The sequence below is a fragment of the Brachyistius frenatus genome, unplaced genomic scaffold (assembly GCF_029030835.1).
Source record: "Brachyistius frenatus isolate BFR_SWC_R1_liver_20210118 unplaced genomic scaffold, ASM2903083v1 Contig_254, whole genome shotgun sequence".
NCBI lineage: Eukaryota > Metazoa > Chordata > Actinopteri > Embiotocidae > Brachyistius > Brachyistius frenatus.
The window spans coordinates 390,169-405,754 of NW_027210853.1; the positions used below are offsets into that span (position 1 = coordinate 390,169).

Consider the following 15,586-nt stretch of genomic DNA (forward strand, 5'->3'; position numbering starts at 1 on the left):
GGGGCATCCTGTTGACACAGGAAAAGCTCCAGTTTGAATACATTGTTAAAGGATTTCTTTTTCTCTAATATACACATACACAGCAGGCTGCGCACTGTTTATGGTCCATTGCAGAGGTCCTGTGTCCCCAAAGGCCTGACTAAGCGCTAGTTGTCTTTGGTTTGATCTCTGCAGCAAATCCTGCTATAATCACTGCTATCATTCTCGTTACAGGACAATCTGGGCACGACAGTGTTGAGCTCATCCAACAAACTGCAATCAGTACTTAGAAATGAAGTGAAGAACGACCTGAAAGCAAGCTGATGAATATTTTACAAGATCTAACGTGCAGACAAATTTCAGCATTAAAAACTATGTCAAAAGCAACAATAAATTTATAAACTCCTTCATTGTAAACTGGGATGATCTTGGCTGGTAGAAGTAGTCAAACCCTTATCGACATATTTCACATCAAGCGAGATAAAGCAGTGTATTCGTTAGAAGATCCGCAAAGCTCAGCCGTAAGTGCCTCATGTGAGGAGAGGAACAACAAGAAATAATGAGGCCGAAAAGATTTGCTTTATGCATGATGAACCCACATTAGCGTTTAGACCCAAATCAGACAAACCTGGCACATAAAAAAACCCAGAAAACATTTCATATCACATACCTCAATGTAGCCGGCCAACGCTGGAACCACAATGCCCAAAATAAGAACAGATATCGCTGGGACTGAACCCATCTTCCAGGATCTCCGGTTATACTACTATAAAGAACTTATATCCTGTGAGCTATATTTGTAAGGAGACGTCCGGGAGAATAAAGAGCAAACCAAGTCCTGGGAATAATCTGAGAATCTATCCGGGGGAGCGAGACGAGTCCTGCTCCGCTTGTTTTGTTACCCGAGCTCGACAGAAAATGTTGGAGGGGGACTGAGCGTCGGTCTCCTCTGGAAATGTGGCTTGTGTGTCTGTGGCGCGGCGGCTCTGCCTCTGCTGCCCCCTCCCTCCCTCCCTCCCTCCCCTGGTCCGTCTGATCCAGCGCGCACTGCGCCACCAGGCGGCCTGCTGCACTCACCGTCCTCCACCAAAACAAACCACACTGGGCTCCACAGCTGACGCAAGTTCTCCACATTTTACATCTTTACTCACCACATTTTAGAGGAAAATATTATGAGCCCTTCTCCACTGTATGTATTGTAGTAAGCTGATGAAGCTACATTTTTGCAAGTTAGGTTTTTAAAACGTAACGCACGACAAACACAAGTCTATAGATAAAGTAGACAAATTACAAAAATGCCAGAGGCGTCTGTATAAGAATTGAATGAATTATTAAACAATATTCTAACAGTAGCAAATCTGCATAACACACTTGATGATTTTTATTTTAACGATAATACACACAACCCTTTTACTCAACACTTTAAGTGGGTTCAGTCTGACTACAATTAAACATTAATGGTAAATCTTTTTATAAAGTAGGAGAAGCTTTCAGAACCTTAACAAAACTAAAAATATCAATACAATGGAGAAATATACTCCACTGCAGGCAAAAACTTAAAACGTGTCAATATATTATCAGCAAAATTGACTAAAGTATCAAAAGTTAAAGTAAGCTTTCTAGCCCTGTGTTATATGACCACATTTTAATTATTTTATTTTCATTACTGATGCATTAGAGGGAGCAAATATAGGTAACTTTATTACTTTTTTTTTTGCGGGTATCGCTAGTTTTAAACTTTATTTGAACTAATGTAGCTATTTTGATTGGTTCCTGTTACAAAGCATCTTATTATATAAGCTGGTCATATTGTTTAGGATGTACAGTAGACTAATGGGGATAACAGCTGTCAAATATTTTCAGTCAGTTACAATATTTCTCTTTAAAATGTATGACAGCTTAAGCATAAAGTCGCTACATCACTTAAGGGCAGTACCATGCAGGCTTTTGTTTGTACTTTCACTTTGTGGTATTGCTGCCTTTACTTCAGTAGAGGACCTGGATACTTTTTTCAGCAGTACTGAGCTGAATGTCAAAATATTGAAACTTCCATGAGGCACATTGAAGGGCTTATTAGATTTAAATTAGTTTTATTAATGCGATTCTTCTATTTTTTGAAGCCAATGTGATTGAAAAAGTTACACACAAAAACCCCATTGACCTTTTGAGATTCAATTTTGACTTTCTAGAGTGTCACTTGTATTTCTCACTGATGGTTTAACTGAATAAGCATCATGTAAATTTGATCTTTGCTTCAGGCAGGGTACTCAGATTGGTTATTAATTTTTGAAATGTGTTACAATGCGTTTAAAATGTTTAGATTCATTTTGAGATGTGTCAATTTGATCCCCAGATACTGAAGTAAAACACCTCAGGATAAAACAGCAGAGAATTAATTTCCTCTTTAAAAAAAAGAAAAGAAAAAAGGACAGAGAATATAGGTCAAAGTCTAAGTTTTACTTTGACTGTTTGAAATAAGTAGACTGGAACACATTGCTCATTTTCAATTAGCAATGCCTATCTATTTATTTATTTATTTTAGCTGAAGGTATCAAATACCACATATCTGTTAAATTTGCAGATGTGTTTAAAACTAACTGACAGCTGTCATTTATAAGTATCAATAAAACAAATTTAGACCCTTAATTCAGTACTTTGTGGAAGCCAGTTTGGCAGCAGTTACAACTTTGAGTCTTCGTAGGTAAGACTCAACAAGCTTTTTAGTTTATTCCATTCTTCCTGTAGATCTTGTCCCTGCTGCAGAAGCCTCCCTACGGCATGTTGCCACCACCATGTGTCACTGTAGAGCCATATGATCAGTGGCTCCTCATGTTTGCCAGACGCAATGCTTGAAGTTCTACTCAAAGAGTTAAATTTTTGCCTCCTCAGATCAAATATTTATTTTTCTACGTGCTCTCGTAGTCCTTTAAATGCTGACTGCACGCACTCTGTCATGTGCCTTTGGCTCCAAGTGACCTCCATAGCTCCTCTCCCATAAAGGTCAGATTGATGGAGTCCTGCTGAGATGGTTGTTTTTTTTTACAGCATGTTCTCCCATCTCTGCAGAGAACTTGTCCAGTTCTAGAAAAAGACCTGGAGCTTTTAACCTCCTTACATTTCACAATTATTGAGATCACTATGCTCTTAGAAACACTGAAAGGTTTCAAAATGGTTTTACACACATTGCTCGGCAATGTCCTTGGACTTAATGGCTTATTTTTTTGTCCTTAAATGTGGATTGTGGCACCTTATATACACAGATGTATCCAATTAATTAAATTGGCCCCACTGGACTCCAATGAAATGAAGTTCTGGACAGAGCACAGGGATAATTAAAGCAAACAGGATGCCACTGACCACAAACTGAAGAGCTCCATGCTTTTATAAGAGACATTTCAGTTATATTCAATTTGGAAAATTGTCTGAAAACACAATTTCACCTTGTTAACGTGATATTGAGAGAGGACTGAGTGTGGGTTTTATCCATTTAAAAATAGATTACAACACAATACATTTTTTACAAAAACCGAAGGAGAATAACATTGAAAGAAGGACTTATAGAGATAGCGGATAGAGAGATATTTTGTTGTGTTTTATTTTTGCTTCTTTTTGTACCGTAGGTGGACTTAAAGCTTGTCCTTGAATTTTCTTTGAAGAAAAATCCATAGTTCTGTATTTACCAGACCTGTAGAACCACGAGTTTGTTTCCCTCTAGTGGCCATGCTGAGGAACTGTGTATCAAAGTCCACAAGTCAGCATCAACGCAGAGATGGCAGACTACTAACTTTTCCGGTAATTACCTTCAAAATACCCGGTCACAACTGAAACAAACAGAAGTAGCAGAATAATCTGAAAATATTAATAAGCATCAATGTCTTAGCTGAAGAATGTTCCCTTGTAGCTATTAAGTTTAACACAATATTTTCATGACGATTTGTTTTGTTTATTGGTTTGGTCACTATAATTTGAAAATATAAACCGGATTTTTTTTTTAGAAAACTCTAATTTTTGTCTTTTAAAAGAAAACCTTTTTTTTTTCCATTCAAATATAAAAAATATTTTAAAACATGGTAAAATGCTAAAAGGAAATATGGGTCTCGATCAGAAAACACCTCTTTGAACATGCAATTCAATTGGACGAGCTCAGGATATAAATTTTGTGATTGGCTGGAAATGCAGCATCTAAAAAGTTAAGAATTATCACTAAACAAACGTTAGCGTTGACAATATTGAGTCGTCAAACATTTGATAGAAAGCCGCCGAATATGTCAAATTTTTTGTAAACATGTTTTAAAAAGCCTCCGTTTCTTTTGCTCCTAAATAAAAACAAAAACAAACCACCAATCAGAAGCCACGCTCCTGAGTGTTGCTAGGCAGATTATGTTAATATATGCAATGCAGCCATCTCTGCAGCTACCATTCTGAGGTAAGAACAACTTGGACGTTTTCTACAAAATGTAAGAAACCCGGGGATTGATTAACGAGCACTTCTGTAGCGTGACTGCTCCGTAGTCTTTCTGTTGATGTACATTAAACGTGTGGGTTGTTTTAGCGCGTGTGTGCCGGTAGAAAATATATATTTTCCCCGTAGGTCTCTTCGGATGGAGCAGTTGTTGTTAGTCCCACCCAAAATGGAGCCCGTTCTTCCTTGTTCACGGCAGACTTGAAGGGCTGGACTCAACTAGAAATGGGGGACGGGTGGGTCTTCCCAAATAATACGGGCCTTTAGCGCTTCCAAACCACTATTGTTAAAAATGTCAAAATGCAGCCCGTGCTATGCGGTTTGACAACAAATGTTTGTCTCAATGTGCGGCCTTACATGAGGACTATATGGCCGTAATGCTCATGTTGCGGCGCAGTAAATGCCCGGGTTTCTACAGCGCAGGTTTTTGTGGTATGGTCCGGTTGGGACCGAGAACCTGCGGGGTTAAAATAGGGGGGAATTGAATTTATTATTGATTATACCAACTCGATTTGTGAATGAGTTTGCAGAGTCTTGATTTTTCACCGTGGTTTTTCCTGCCTTCGGTTGCGGTTGTATTTAGACGCCGTTTTCCGGGCGGCCTCTCGAGCGAACCGCCTTTTGCTCCGTACCCCCGCTGGGAGTCCCGTGTGAGCGCTCTGCACACGAAGAGGCACGCTGCTTTATTTTGGCCAGCATGCCCTGTCAGCCGGGCGGAGCTGTGTCCGGAGAGTCAAAATCTCCGTTTCAGATGGCGTGTGTCGGGGTTGACTCCAGTGCCTCGCCGCTCAGAGGTTGGCTGCTGCAGTGCCACACAGCTTCCACGACACAGATGAAGTCCAGTATATAAAACGACACTGATAAATAGGTGTGACAGCAGAGGCATCCATTCATAAATATCCCCAGGCATATCCACATTTATGTAGAAATAACATCAAATCTGTGTTGCACTATGATTTGATACCATCTATGACCTGTCAGTCTCGTTCTTTTTCAAATCCAAAACCAGCCACCTGTATTTTACTTTTTTTTTTTTTTATAACCTGTTATCAAACACTATGTTTTGTGACTCCAATTAAAATCACATAAATCCTTTTATCTGTGTGCATTGCAGGTGTCCCTGGCTGCCAGAGGAGAGAGGTGATCAGTGACGTGGTTTGTGACTGTGCTGCCATGGAGACAAAGCAGGAGCCCTCAACTGTGTGGAATCAAACTAACAATGATTCCAGCAACACCACACAGGTCTACCCTCCTGTTTCAACTTTGTGTAAACTGTTAGATTAGAGTTACAAGTTGTTAACAGATGAAAGTTGCTTAATAACATTAAACGAGGAAAAATTTTGTCTCCCCAAATGCATCTCTCACTTTTATAGTTCTGGTGAATAGAAAGGAGTGGGACCATCCAAGTACCCATCAAAAGTTATGTGGATGTCACGATGCTTGCAGGTGGTCAGAAGCTTATGTGTTGTGCATAAATGTGTTGCAGGTGCATTTTGAAGGTGGCACTGTGGCTCAGATTGTGTACAGTGGAGACCAGGCGGACCGGGGACAGCAGCAGGTGGTTTATACCGCAGATGGGAACTCTTATACCTCGGTGGAGTCTGCAGAGCACACGCTGGTCTACATACATCCTGCAGAAGGCACTCAGGTGAGAAGGGGTCTTGTTTAAGGGAAAATATTTTAAGCTCACATTTCGATCTGTAACTGTAAAAATACATGTTCACGTGATTTGTTTTTCATTTGTCTTTCAGACTGTTTTTGGTGATCAGCCTCAAGTGGCTTACATCCAGCAGGATGGTACTACTCAGCAGGTAAGTGTACCAGCGGTTGTCGCAATGCACGCTCACTGTGTGCTGCATTGTTATTTTTTTTACATACCCATAAAGCAACTGCATCTCATTTGTAGGTAACAGTTCTGCTGCCCAGTGGGCAGAACATGAATGCTGCCAATCTGCATGTTCTCAGTAACGTAGCCGACGGTCCACAAGCTATCCTGGAGCCAGTTTCCCAGGTGAGGACACAGTGTTTGTCTGCAGCGGTTTAGATTTCCCAACAAGTAAAAAAAAACACGAGTCTGTTCTCTCTTTTAGCACATATTCTAGCAAATAGTAGAAACACAAGTCGATTTTTTAAAATGTTGCGTTTACACAATGTCATACCTCCATTTCCAATGGACTGATTTAAGCAAAACAATTTCTGAGTGTTGTCTGCATAAAAATAAACAGAGCAGCTGAGTGAACACTGACTCTTGTGAAATCATCACACACACACACACAGGAGCAGCTGTCAGTCTCCAACTCGCTCACATCCATGGCTGACATCGCAGACCCTCCCACCAGTCCCCTCGGGGCCACAGACTCCACAGATGATTCCGATGAAGATGAGGACGAAGACTCTGAAATGGATGACTGGGAGCCACGTCAGCCTCAATCGTTCAACCCTCACAGCCTGTGTGAGTGAACCCCTCCGCAGTCGTCTGTCAAGCCTGTCACTCATGTAGAGCAGACAGTAGATGATGAAAAGTAAAGAGTCCTTATCACTGAAATTACAGATGTTCTGTTTTGAATTTGCACACTACACAAACTGGGCCATAAAAAGATATCTGTATACTTAAATGGATAAATCATTAACGTTAAATTGAGATGAAAAACTTTTTTTCTTTTATATTTTTACAAATGAAGTCTCAGTCGGTTAACACTAAGACCAGGTTACTCTATTATGGTGATGAAAAAATGTGTCCTTTTTGTGTCCTCTCAGGGTGCGAGGAGTGTAATAACGTCAACCCCTCAGTCTGTCTGAAGCACGGCCCTTTGCACCCCATCCCCAACCGGCCGGTGTTGTCTAAGGCAAGAGCGAGCCTGCCGCTCGTCCTCTACATCGATCGCTTCCTGGGTGGGGTGTTCTCCAAGAGGCGCATCCCAAAGCGCACACAGTTTGGTCCCGTGGAGGGATCACTGGTTCCACAGAGTGGACTGCAGGACGACTACATTCACTTGAAAGTAAGTTGACACTGTGCTGGACTAATTTCTATTGGATTTCAATTGGTTGATTGCTTTGAAACTGATCTTTTTAGCAGTTGGTATTTTGGTGTACAGCAAAATAAAAACAATCCAGCAGCACAGTAGATTTTAATGTTGAAATACATCCATCTTCTGGCATTTTTTTTGTATTGTAAAGAGACTTTATTCCATTATACGTGACACCTTGGTGCATAAGACATTGTGATATTGGGTAGGGATACTTCTTGGCCGGAGGAAGTGACTTGAAGACTGTGACTCCCATAGTAATCACACTGTAATCTACACTTTACAAATAATTAGAATTTTGATTTTAACTAGAGCATTCTAACAGAAAACAACAGAAATGTATTTTTGTGATTGAGAAGTGCAAACTCAGGAGGATGTTATATGTGTGGACAAATATTTCAATTCTATTTCTGACCTTGTTTTGCCTTATGTCTCAGCTGTGCCTGCTGGATGCAGAGAAGGGTGGAGAGAAATCTGATGACGCGTGGTTGGACCTTTCTGATGAGGACAGCTGCAACTGGATGATGTTTGTACGACCTGCTCAAAATCACCTGGAGCAGAACTTGGTGGCCTATCAGTACGGCTCCGAGATATTTTACACAACTATCAAGAACATCCAACCCAAGCAGGAGCTTAAGGTCAGTGCTGTGTGGTGCAGCCACAGAAACAGCAGAAACTTGAGCTACAAGGAGAGTGAAAAAGAGGATATTTGAATAAGCGACTGAAGTTTGTGTTTTTAATGAGATTTTCTCCCGCAGGTGTGGTATGCAGCGTCATATGCAGAGTTTGTAAATCAAAAGATCCATGATGTTACAGAAGAAGAGAGAAAAGGTGAGTCTCGGCACTCTATTCTTACTTTGCTTGATATTAACACCACGTCTCAGCCTTTCTGTCCAATTACAACCTGCTGCAGGGTTAGAACATGTCAGTTGTCGTAATCAATTGTTGTCACTTCCTCTTTGTTTTTCGTCAGTGCTCCGGGAGCAAGAGAAGAACTGGCCTTGTTATGAGTGCAACCGTCGCTTTGTGAGCTCGGAACAACTCCAGCAACATCTCAACATGCATGACGACAAGTTGAACTCTGTTATCAGGTGAAACCACTTTCCATCAACTCAGCTCATGTTTGCCCTTTTACTTCGACCACATTCGAGCTCACATTGAGCCGTTTACTTTGACTCTCCTCACTCAGATCCCGAGGCCGGGGCCGAGGAAGAGCCAGGAAGAGATTTGGTAAAGGAAGAAGACCTGGACGCCCACCTAAATTCATACGTTTGGATCAACCGGTAGACACCGGTGGGGACAAGACAACAGTAAGGAACACAAATATATTACGTGATGGTTAACTGATTAGTTGGTAGTTAGAGAAATTTTAAGGTTGAGAATTTAGATAATTTACACAGATCGGATGTATTTTAAAGATCAAATATTACTTGAAAAGATAATTGACAGATAAAGCTACAGTGAAACACACAAGGACTAAAATAGTTTTTTCTGACCAGATAATTATTTTTAAAATGATTATTTTGCAATGATTGTTTTTATCAGGAAATGCTGGAATTATCGGAGAAGCCGATGGAGGAGCATGTTGAAGGAGCTCAGAACGGGCTGAAGGTGGTGGAGATGGAGATGGAGATGGAGATGGAGGCGGAGGCGGAGGCGGAGGCAGAGGCTGGGACTGAAGCAGAGGGTCAGCTTATAGCTGCTGCTGGGGAACCGGTCCCAGAGTCCCTCACACCGCCCTCCAGTACGGACCTGCCTGTTCCACTAAAGGAGGACCCGGTACAGAGCAGCCAATCAGAGACTCGTGTCACGTCACAGGACATGCGTCGTGCCAAAAGGATACGAGTAAGACTGGGGACTCCCTGTTTACTGAAATAAAACACTTTATTTGATTTTGTTTATTTGGTGTCATAGTGGCTGTACTTTGCTTTACAACAATGTGTCTCTCTTCCTCAATGCGTGCTTCCCTCACAGATGGATGTGCAGGTAGGTGGAAGCTGGAGGATGGCAAAAAGCACAAAATTCAAAGATTGTTTTTGTCATTTTCAACAGTCTTAGTGTTAATGTGACATCTGAGGACATGGCTTGTACTGCACACTCCATTGCATCTATCAGCTTCTGCAGATCCATTTCAGACAATACCGATGGGGGTTTTCTGCCATTGTTCTTTTGCTCTCTTTTCTATCTTAGAACGCAGCGCTGCAGCATCTTTTCATCAGGAAGAGTTTCCGTCCGTTTAAATGCTCCTGCTGTGGCAAGGCCTACCGGGAAAAGGACAAGCTGGATCAGCACCTGCGGGTCCACGGTCGGGACGCCTACAACTTTTCCTGCCACATTTGCAGCAAGAGCTTCATGAGTGACTCGGCCCTTGAGGACCATCTACTGGTGCACACAGAGAACCGCTCCTATTCTTGTCTCTTATGCCCAGAAACCTTTGAAAGGCTGGACCTGCTCAGAGACCACGTCGGGGTGCATGCTGTGGACGGCTGCTTCACCTGTCCTTCTTGCAAGAAGACTTTTACTGACTTCATCCAGGTTAGTAAACGTACCGTGTTAATACTGTGAGTTTAGAGCAACTATACAGGGTTTATAGTTCTATTTCAAGCAGACTGTTTTCTTCAATTAGTAGTTTGGTCTCTTTAATCGTGTAACAGGTCAATCAGCCTCTTTTAAAGAAAAGACAAAAAACATGAGAGGAGACACGGATGAAAATAATTGCTAAGAATGGCGAAGGTTGATGCTACAAGACAGTCCTGAAGCTGCCTGATGCTCCTGTGACCACATACACACAAACTGTGCGTATAAATACATTCACAGTCTCAGACTACAAAATGTTGTCATCCTTAGGTGAAGAAGCATATACGCTGCTACCACTCAGAAAAGATCTTCCAATGTCCAGACTGTGAAAAGGCCTTCTGCCGACCGGACAAGCTGCGTCTGCACATGTTGCGCCACTCTGACCGCAAGGACTTCCTGTGCTCAACATGTGGCAAACAATTTAAGGTAAGATCAACACGGAGGGATAACAGCGTTAGTTTTTGTTTTTAATATGTCAGTTCTTATGTGATGTTTATTTTTCTGTGACATTAAGAGAAAAGATAAGTTGCGGGAGCACATGCAGCGTATGCACAATCCAGACCGAGAGGCCAAGAAGGCTGACCGCATCCATCGCTCCAAAGCCCTCAAACTGAAGGTGCCCACCACCGACTTCGAGAGCTTCATGTTCAAATGCAGAGTTTGCATGATGGGATTCAGACGCAGAGGAATGCTGGTGAGCTGCAACTCCACAGACAGATTTGTAGTTGATATTGAATTGCGGTACGCTTAGCTTTATTTTTCTGGTTACAGGTTAATCATTTGTCCAAGCGTCATCCAGAGATGCGTATCGATGATGTGCCTGAGCTAACGCTGCCAATTATCAAGCCCAACAGGGACTACTTCTGCCAGTATTGTGACAAGGTTTGTTCCCCCCATTCTGTTCACAGTGAGTGTAATCCAGTGTCACTGGGAACATATATACTTAATGTAACATGCAAACGTCTGCTTTACTTGACAAACTCTGGATCTGATCAGAGGAGTGCAGCTTTCAGTCTGTCAGTGAGTCTATTTCAGAAACTGATCTCTCTGCAGGTGTATAAGAGTGCCAGTAAGAGGAAAGCTCACATACTGAAAAACCACCCAGGGGCAGAATTGCCTCCCAGCATCCGAAAGTTGCGTCCGGCCGCTCCTGGTGAGCCGGACCCCATGTTGAGCACACACACTCAGCTGACTGGCACCATCGCCACTGCTCCGGTCTGCTGCCCACACTGCGCCAAACAGTACAGCAGTAAGGTCAGTGCGAAGCTTTATGGAAGATGTTTGCTCTCACTGAGATTGATTGCAGCACTGTGCTGGCAGTCATTTTGAATAAAAAAGGATTTTTCTGTGCCCTTGATTCTCAGACTAAGATGGTGCAGCACATCAGGAAAAAACATCCGGAGTTTGCCCAGATGGCCAACAGCATCCAGACGCCTCTGACAACAGCTGTAATCAGTAGCACTCCTGCAGTCATCAGTGCAGATGGCACCACAGCGGAGGCTGTCGTGGTAAGAAAGGATACTGTTCAATCTTACAGACATATGTTGGACTCAACATATTATTATATTCGAGTAAAATCGGTAATACAGGGAACAAAGTTACATAATGCATCAACAGGTCCCTGATGTCCTGTTGGGCCGCATGTGTCTCATGTGTTTCAGGACATCTGTCCTTTGTCATCCCTCTCCCTCGTCGTTTCCTTTTCAAAACAGGACATGGCCCAAATACGCTGACAAAATATATGTCACATTCAGCATAGCATCACTCATAGTGAATAACAATAAGTTAAAGTGATTCTTAAATGAATGTCGATAAACTACGGAGGAACACAATGAAAGTTTCAGTTTATATACAATATAATAAACTGTATCTATGAATTATTTTCTCCACAGACCACTGATCTGCTCACTCAGGCCATGACAGAACTTTCTCAAACGCTGACCACAGACTACAGAACGGCGCAGGGAGACTACCAGAGGATCCAGTACATCCCCGTCTCTCAGGCAGGAGGCAGCCTGTCCCAGCCGCAGCACATTCAGCTGCAGGTGGTCCAGGTCGCTCCGGTAAGATGTAAGATCAGATCTACGCAGGTTCTTTTTTTTTTTTCCACAACAACATCCTGCCTCACAACCACAATTATACAATTTAATAACTGGGAGCTTCCTGGTGCAACCACAAGTCTACTCCCTGCAGCCAGTAGGACTTAACATGAGTTTATACATCATAGTAGTTGAAGGAAAAAAGAAGAACTATTTTTCCGCGTTCCCTAATTACATTTTCCATCTTGTTTTAGGATTTTAACTCGCCTGTCTCTCTCATGTGGCTCACTTTAAGAGATAAGAGGGTTTGACACTTATATGTAGGGAAGGAAATAACAAGCAGTAAATTACTGCTTTGCCTCTTAGGTTTGTCTGGTAAACTACCTTTCACTTCCTGGTGTATTTTGAACATTTAGTGGGCAAGTAAAATAGTGTTAGTCACTTTCTCTTTGTTCCACAGGCATCCTCCCCCCATTCCCAGCACCCAACAGTAGATGTGAGCCAGCTGCATGACCCCCACGGCTACAGTCAGCACTCCATCCAGGTTCAACACATCCAAGTATCTGAGCCCTCAGGCACTGGACAAAGTGCAACCCAGGTAAACCCACAGCCTACTGTTAGGTTGATGAATAATTCGAAGTAATCAAACTCAAATCTCATTCTATATTTATAGTCTCTAAGGCCAGTGGGTAGTTTTGAAACTGCTAGTAAAGTCAGAGATGTCTTCCTACATGTTCATGAAATCCCGCAATCCTCAAAATGATTAACCTTGAAAACAGGACACTTCATCAACTATCCTTTCTCCCTCCTTCAGGTCACTGGTCAACCTCTAAGTCCCACCTCCCAGCAGCCCAATCAGGAGCTGAGCCCTGCCCAGCTGACCCCCGTCACTTTAGCTCAGAGCCACACCCTCCAGCCGAGCAGCACCCAGCCGCAGGGGGCGGTGCAGCACACGTACATACCTGGAAACTGGAACTACCGAGGCTACCGTGAGTCCTGTTCCACTCTCAGGACCTGTTTGTTTTATTGTCTCGATACTGTATGATTACCAGTCAGGTTTACATGTAACGTCTTACCATTCCAGCATCTGAGATCCAGATGATGGCTCTACCTCATGCACAGTATGTGATAGCTGAGACCAGCACCCCTGCAACTGGAGTCGTCAACAACAACCAGGTGAAAACGGTGAGTAAACGCTGTCCAATGCCCGTTAGATGAAAAAGACAAAATACATGTCTTCTGAGTACAGACCTGTAATCTGTCACCTGATTGTTAAGTGAGTCTGATGAAGCACATTTGAGAAGATAAATTTGCTCTTCCATTACTTATGAAAATGTAGAAATAAATAACTGTTGCCCAGCATTCACATATTTTAGAAACCTGTCAGTATTGGTGCCAGACAGGAGTTACATCCTAGACGGTTAGAAATGATACGTGAGCCTTTATTCTGTGACGAAGCACACTGTCATCCCTGTAGACGCACTACGTTATCTCTGAGGGTCAGAGTGATCTGGAGACAAAACAGAGTGTTCCTCAGAGCGCCACCCAGGCCCACACCGAACATCTGGAGCAGCAGCCGACCAATCAGCAAACCACCACGCAGTACATCATCACCACGACCACCAACGGCAGCGGCACGAGTGAAGTGCACATCACAAAACCCTGAACTGGACAGTGATGAACTTTGCAAATCCAGCGCAGACCCACGGACTGACCCTGCATGTCGTCCTCAGCAGCTCGTATGCACACGAGCGAACAAGTACACTGTCACATGCACATGGATATAGATTTATGTACATACAGAGATGAAATGGAGCAGCACAGTTTTATGTGTTTGTAAAGTGTTATGATCCTGAAGCAGGCGCTGCATTGCAAAATGACAGAACTTTGTGGAGAAAAAAAAAAAGTTAGTCAACAGAAAGGATGTGAAGTTTTGATTTTGAACAGGATGTTTAATTAAATTAAACAAATATGAACACTTGTTTTGAATACACGCACTGGGCTGTCTAGATTTGTTTTTCTTTTTTTTCGGGGAAACTGTTGAAACTGAGTGAGTGATGGGAGGCTCAGTCCTCACAGATTTCAATGCCCACTTTACATATTTGTAATGTTATAGATATTTCCTAAAGTATAGTATTTATAAATTAAAAGAAATTATGGACATTTTATAAAATGTCAAAAACAAGGCATCTTTGTCCGTACGCTCACACCATGAATGTTACTATACTGTTGCTGACATCTAATGTCATTGTTTTGGGCTTTAATTTCCTTTTTGCAATGTGGAGGAATTTTTATCCCTAATTTTCTAAAACTCAGAAGGAATTATTTACCAATAATTATTTGTCTTTGTCACGACCACTGCACCTGTGTTTTAATAGTAAAATTCTGAAAAAAAATCAAATATTATAATAGTTTATTTCGGCTTCTGTCCAAGGAGTGTTGGTTGTGTTCGTCCCCCTAAGTGCTAAAATCTACAATCTCTGATAGCGCTCTGCGAGTTGTAGCATAGATGTTAAAGCCTAGTTAAATGTAAATTAAATAAATGTAGTTTAACATAATTCATCACTATAAGTTTTTAAATCTTCAACGATTCATAAGTGTGGCCCTTCGCTTACTTTATTTATTTTGGACTCTGTAAATATACAGTGGTGGATCATTTTGTGGGTGCCCTTCCATGAAAAAAGGAAAAAAAAAAACTTTCTTTGCAATAAGCTGAAACTCAAAAGCAATCGGCATTCATCATTGTTTATTCCATACCTAATATGGAAAGCAGACTTTGATTTGGATTTTTGATTCTACTGAATATTGCGAAGGCAATCATATGGTGCAGGTAGTTTGGTGCTGCTGTCTTGGATCTTTCTGACACGAGGCAGCACATTTCGCCCCTGAATGCCTCGAGAAGGCTACTGCACAATCCTCTCTGTGGGAATGGAGGAAGAAGAAGAGGGAAGGAGTGTCCTGCTCCAGTTGAACTCGGTGTCGAAGGTCATCGGTTTGATCCTGGGCTGGACCAAAGAAGTGAGGCTGTCCTTCAGCCAAAACAACACCTGTAACTTTCATACTAAAATGAGTATTTCAAAAAAAGGAACAATTAAACCTTTTCTTTTAAAAATTAGGCTTTTCATGATCTTAATTATTCGTTTAGTTTTGGTTTGGTCTATTTAGGATCTGCGACTGTTCATTTTGTCATGAACATGCTTAACTTGGGAACAAATTATGCCCACTTTGATAGGGCCGGTTCAGGTTCATTGAGTCTTGATTTGTGGGAATGTTTTTCTTGTTCTATCTGCTAGAGGGCAGCGTGTCCTCAGAAAGCAGAAATGGGTTCCAGATCATCTTAAAACTGCGCTCGTTAAACATTACAATTAAAACAGACAGTGTTAAACTTGAATTATGTCTGAGCAGTAATGATTTAAATATGGGCTCCCATCCATTCACCTCCAGTAGACTCATTGCCACACAGATTACAACAGGCTGCTCTCATGGTGTGATCTAACAATAGC

The 15,586-nt window shown here is 42.0% G+C and overlaps 2 protein-coding genes across 9 annotated transcripts in view; one reads left to right on the forward strand and one right to left on the reverse strand.

Moving 5' to 3' along the window:
- Positions 1-940, reverse strand: part of aplp2 (amyloid beta (A4) precursor-like protein 2) — a 51,882-nt gene extending 50,942 nt beyond the window's left edge. For 2 of the 5 annotated variants that reach the window (XM_069720997.1, XM_069720995.1), the window contains exon 1: positions 650-939. In XM_069720997.1, coding sequence (XP_069577098.1) covers positions 650-721 — 72 coding nt within the window. In that variant the 5' untranslated portion in view covers positions 722-939. Of the gene's footprint in view, positions 1-649 lie in introns of all 5 variants that reach the window. The other 3 variants (XM_069720994.1, XM_069720993.1, XM_069720996.1) reach the window with 2 other exon arrangements.
- A 3,439-nt stretch (positions 941-4,379) lies between these two features.
- On the forward strand, positions 4,380-14,076 carry prdm10 (PR domain containing 10). 4 transcript variants are annotated; one of them, XM_069720977.1, is made up of 23 exons: positions 4,380-4,405; positions 5,556-5,683; positions 5,928-6,089; positions 6,193-6,252; positions 6,348-6,452; positions 6,719-6,893; positions 7,199-7,440; positions 7,905-8,105; positions 8,226-8,298; positions 8,441-8,558; positions 8,657-8,777; positions 9,013-9,331; positions 9,665-10,002; positions 10,315-10,470; positions 10,559-10,738; positions 10,816-10,926; positions 11,098-11,298; positions 11,409-11,552; positions 11,937-12,107; positions 12,544-12,681; positions 12,898-13,072; positions 13,168-13,268; positions 13,561-14,076. In XM_069720977.1, the coding sequence occupies exons 2-23, from the start codon at positions 5,615-5,617 to the stop codon at positions 13,747-13,749; spliced, it is 3,549 nt and encodes a 1,182-aa protein (XP_069577078.1). In that variant the 5' UTR covers positions 4,380-4,405; positions 5,556-5,614; the 3' UTR covers positions 13,750-14,076. The 4 variants fall into 4 exon arrangements, with proteins under 4 accessions (XP_069577078.1, XP_069577079.1, XP_069577076.1 ...); XM_069720978.1 differs by lacking the exon at positions 4,380-4,405 and adding an exon at positions 4,662-4,677; XM_069720975.1 differs by lacking the exon at positions 4,380-4,405 and adding an exon at positions 5,178-5,235.
- The last annotated feature ends 1,510 nt before the right edge of the window (positions 14,077-15,586 follow it).